The sequence below is a fragment of the Ochotona princeps genome, chromosome 1, assembly GCF_030435755.1.
Source record: "Ochotona princeps isolate mOchPri1 chromosome 1, mOchPri1.hap1, whole genome shotgun sequence".
In the NCBI taxonomy this organism is placed as follows: Eukaryota; Metazoa; Chordata; class Mammalia; order Lagomorpha; family Ochotonidae; genus Ochotona; species Ochotona princeps.
In genome coordinates this window covers 165,349,658-165,354,552 of record NC_080832.1, presented here as the reverse complement: position 1 = coordinate 165,354,552, position 4,895 = coordinate 165,349,658, and the positions used below count along the sequence as shown (strand labels likewise).

Here is a 4,895-nt window from a genome sequence, read left to right as displayed (position 1 = left end):
TCTCAGATTGTGGTGAAGGGGAGGATGACTTAAACTCTCTAAATGTCTGCTAAGATTTTTTTCTTCCTCAAAGAACGTGTCACAGAGTTCACTGTTAAGTTTCTGTCTGCGACTTAATATTCAGTTATGGCTGTAGATCTCCCAGGAACCTGCTGAGGTGATAAGGCTCGCCTCGTTGACATTCCAAATACAGCAAGAACACATTCTCTGCATCTACTTGTGAGTTACCCGGGCTCCAGAATGCAGTGTGAGAAAGCGACGTGCCTGAAGCCAGTGTGTGTGCACATAGCTGCGCCTAACCCACTGCAGGGAGCGCGTGGAATGCCCCGGCCCGCCCCATGCACATGGCTGCGCCTAACCCACTGCAGGGAGCGCGTGGAATGCCCCGGCCCGCCCCATGCACATGGCTGCGCCTAACCCACTGCAGGGAGCGCGTGGAATGCCCCGCCCCGCCCCGCCCCAGGAGCTCTGAGCATAAACACACGGTTACTTTTAAGTAATCTAAAGCTTAGGTAAAACTGTAGCACTTTGGGAAACAGGGACCTCTTTGGCCTACTGAAGGTATAAAAAGCCGCCAGTTCATCTGTGTTAGAACAGCCTCCTGAGAGCAAGGGTTGACTTGCTTTGTTTTCTTAACGATTTATTGCACATGTGGAGTTAAGAGCCGGAGACAGAGCCCTCTCTTCAGCTGGCTCAATCCCCAAATGGCTGTAACAGCTAGAATGATTGAGCCAGGAACGTAGAACTCCATGTGGGTCTCCTACGTGGGTGCAGGGGCCCAAGTACTTGGGCCATCTTGTGTTGCACAGGATCCAGGAGCTGGATGGGCAGTGGAACAGCTAGGACTCATACTGGCACTTATTTTTGCTGGCGCCTCAGGTGTCAGCTGAGCCAGCTGCGCCACAATGTCAGATTCTGAACTTTTGGAAAGTTAATCTCCAAGATTTGGGAGGTCAGAAAAGCTCAAGTTTGCTTCCTCATGGCCACATTCAATGTTCTTTATGTTGTGAAATATGTCCTTTTAAATTCAAAACTATGACTGGAATCTAATGATGGTTTTCATAAGAAGAAAAAAAAATTCTCTCTCCATACCAGCTAAAGTCCACGCTTTACGTATTTTAAAAAAGACTTATTTACTTACAAAGCCGGAATTACAGAGAGAAGAGATGGAAAGCTCTTCCATCTGCTGGTGCACTCCCCAAGTGGTCACAGCAGCCAGAGCTGAGCAGATCCGAAGCCAGGTCTTCCAGGCTCCCACATGACTGCAGGGGCCAAGCAATTCACAAGCCTGCGTTATTACCAAAGAAACCAGCGTTTTCAAAGTGTATTTACACTATCCATATTTTTCAACTGCAGCCAATTTTCAAACACATTAGAAACATGTCAGGTGCATTTATCCAGGTGTTAGACCACAGTGAGTACTTTCAGGAAATGGCCTACCCAGACCCAAGACTAAACAGAAAGAGACTGGGCTGCTTTTGTAGTTTTAACAGGCAAGCGATGCCCTTCTAATAACTGATTGTGTTGCGACTGAGTTTTTTCAAGCCTGCACAATTCAATGTGAATATTTCCTAAGTCTGCTTTACTCCACTGTAAGTTACAGCTTCTTAACTCCTAATGGCTTCAGGTATTTCAAAATGTTTCCACAGTCGGTTAAGCTTGGGAAGTGTGGTCACAAAGGAATATCTCCAACCCATAGTTCAAACTCAATATATATATATTTTTAAAATTTATTTATTTTACTCTGAAAGTCAGAGTTACAAAGAAAGAGGGAAAAACAGAGATTTCCCATCCATTGGTTCACTCCCCAACTGGTTAACAACAGCTCCGTCCCCAGGAGCTTCTTTCTGGGTCTCCCACGTGATCGTGGACTCTCAAGGTTTTCAACCGTCCTCTGCTGCTTTCCCAGGCCATAAGCAGGGAGCTGGATCAGAAGTGGAGCAGCTGGGACTTGAACCAGTGCCTACATGGATGCTGGTGCCACAAGTGAAGGATTAACGTGCTACGCCACCACACCAGCCTCCAGCTAAACGCCAGCTGGGTTCCATAGGTGGTTCCTGAGTCAGATGGTGTTACACTTCAGTCAAGCTCAGCAGTCACTGAGAGCAGCAGCCAGTGGTTTCCCCTCCCCAGGACAGTAATTGCACCTTTGCTATTATCACTGTTTGTTGTCACCAAGGCAACAGAACTGTGTGGACAGTTTTACCTGGATGCAGAGGAGGTTAATGAGTGCCAAAATTCACAAAGAGGCTGTTTCATTAACTCTAATGCTCACCATAGATCATTTTTTTGAACGGCAGATTTTACAGAGAGAAGGAGAGAGAGAGAGAGATCTTGTTGATTCCCTCCCCAGATGTCTGCAATGAGCAGAGCTGAACTGATTTAAAGCCAGGAGCCTCCTCTGGGACTCCCATGTGGCCGCAGGGGCCCAAGGACCTGGGCCATCCTCTGCTGCTTTCCCAGGCCACAAGCAGGGAGCTGGCTGGGTAGGAAGTGGAGCTGCCGGGACACAAAGTGGCAACCCAGTGCCCATATGGGACGTTGACTTTGTGGGCTACGCACGACGCCCGGCCCCCACAGAGCATTTTTTGAAGACATGAAGCAGCAGTTGGGAAGCCTTCTCTCTAAAGAGCCGGGCAGGAAGTGTCTAGGGCTTTGCATTGACTGGGCTCCCGTGCGGTCACAGGGACCTAGCGGGCTGGAGGCGCACAGCCACACTCCAGTGCGACCTAGGAACACTCTGGATTTCATAGGATTCCCACGTGTCACAAGGCAGGGCTCTTCCACTTTTTGTTGAACCTTGTTAGGCTGAGGGCCCACAGGAACGGACTGTGGGCAGAACTGAGCCCATCCATGGGCTACTGCACCAGGGCTCCTGGGCAGCAGTGAAAACTGGTGAGGTCTTCACAAGCTTTATGCAAAATGCTGTAGTTGCATTTTTAAAAAACGCCCACATTTCCATTCAAATTCCACGGACTTCTTGAAGTACTCATACAGGGAGACTTAAAAAACAACAAACGGTTAATGCATCTTCATCCTTTAAGTCAGCAGTCAGAGCCTGTTCCCCGCTGTGCCTCCCATAAGCACCCTGCGGGTCTGCGACTCCTTGCCCTCCCGCCCGGTCCCACAGTGCGCCCACCGGCAGCGCACAGAAGGCAGAGAGACAGGAAGGAAGGCAGGAGTGAACCTGGCAGGCACTGCTGGTTCACGAACATTAAAGCGCACGTGCGGCTCCACTCCCCAACACACGGGAGTGAAACAGGAAGCGCAGAGCGAGCCAAGCCGCCTGAGTAGCCTCGGCTTTTTGCCCGAGGACGTTGGTACACGCATCACGTCAAGTCTGGACAAACATTTTTCCCAAGGACTGCTCAGCCCGACCTCCGTTCCGCTGAGGCCAGGCCTGGGGGCGACGCCCCTGGACGCGGGGATGGGATAGTAGGTCTAGTCTGGTCGTTCCTCCCCCAAGTCAGCAGCAAGAGGGGGCTATAAGACCACCCAAATCCCAGCATTCAGCAATCGGATCTCTTCTCTTCTCTTCTCTTCTCTTCTCTTCTCTTCTCTTCTCTTCTCTTCTCTTCTCTTCTCTTCTCTTTTTTCCTTTTCTGGGAGAAAGCTGTGTCCCGGACCCTGGGATTTGCGTCTTATTCGGCCAGCCAATAGCTGCAGGCTGAGTCCACAGAGGTGTGGGGTGGGAGTGGGGTGCTGCCGACGCTCACTTGCGGTTCTACCTGGGCTGTGAGCTGCCCTCCAAGCTCCCAGCATAGCGTCCCAGCAGGTGCTTAGGTGAGCCGCGGCCAGAACTCCCCGCCTTAGGTTCAGTCCCATCATCCCTGGACGCAGTGCGCAGAGAGGGGAGTGGGGGCTGTGCGGGGTGACTGGGCCAGGCCTCCGGGGTCTCAGGGCGCGTCCGTGCTGCGTACATAGCGCAGTGTGTAGTTGGCTCCGGAGTTGTTGTCCCAGAACTCGCCCAGTGCGCAGCGGTAGCAGATGGCGAAGTGGACGGCGGCGTCCTGCGCGTCCGCATCTTCCCAGTCTTTGGACACCAGGCCAGGGGGCAGGGACAGCGAGAAGCGGAAGCGCTCGGCACCCAGCTCCTCCTCCGCACCCCCGGAGACCCTCGAAGGCGCCTCTGGGGGCTGTGGCTCCGGGGATTCCTCGGACTCCTCGGGGGACAGCTCGGCGGGCTGGTCCAGGAAGGAGCGCCACTCGGTGAAGGTGTAGCGCACGAGCACTGCCCTGGGCCCCGCGCAGCTGAGCACCCTCCCGGAGCCCGTCACCTCCGCGCCCCAGGGCGCCGAGCACTGCACGCGCTCCAGGCACACGCGCTGCAGCCGGAGACGCTGGGCGGCCGCGCCGGGGCCCGGGAGCTCAAACAGCGGCCGGAGCCGGGGAGGCGGCGCCGCCGGAAGGGGACTGGCCGCCGCCGCCGCGGCCAGCAGGCCCCCTATGTGCTCCAGGTCCTCGGAGCTCATGGGGAAGCTGTGGAGGCGGGAGAGCACGGCGGGCGGGACCTGCGGCTCCTCGGCCTCGCTGAAATGCCTCACGCTGGCCAGGTTCAGCCCCAGAGAGTCGGCGAACTGCACGCGCTTCTTGCCGCCCTGGGCGCCCAGCCCTCCCCGGGCCTGCTGGTGCCGCTGCTGCAGGAGCCGGGCCACCTGAAGGATGGGGTCGGCCGGCAAGGAGAAGGAGCGCACGCGCTGGCGGCCGCCGTAGCCCTTCACCTCCTCCTCTTCCTCGGTGTCCCCCTCGGAGCCTGGGGTCTCCGAAGGCCCAGCGCCATGGTCCTCGCCACCCTCGGTCCACAGGACCCCCGGGACTGGCGACTCCTCGGCCGGCGGGGCGTCTTCAGGAGGCGGCACCTCCGGATTTGGGAGCTGCGGCCCACCAGGCTCCAT

The 4,895-nt window shown here is 55.4% G+C and overlaps 1 protein-coding gene across 1 annotated transcript; it reads right to left on the bottom strand.

Moving 5' to 3' along the window:
- Positions 1-3,868: 3,868 nt before the first annotated feature.
- Positions 3,869-4,895, bottom strand: PPP1R3G (protein phosphatase 1 regulatory subunit 3G). The gene has a single exon (XM_004598624.2). The coding sequence runs from the start codon at positions 4,893-4,895 to the stop codon at positions 3,897-3,899; it is 999 nt and encodes a 332-aa protein (XP_004598681.1). The 3' UTR covers positions 3,869-3,896.

What these genes read in the sequence shown, in the direction of transcription:
- PPP1R3G (XM_004598624.2), bottom strand. Translation starts at nt 4,895, where the DNA reads ATGGAGCCTGGTGGGCCGCAGCTCCCAAATCCGGAGGTGCCGCCTCCT.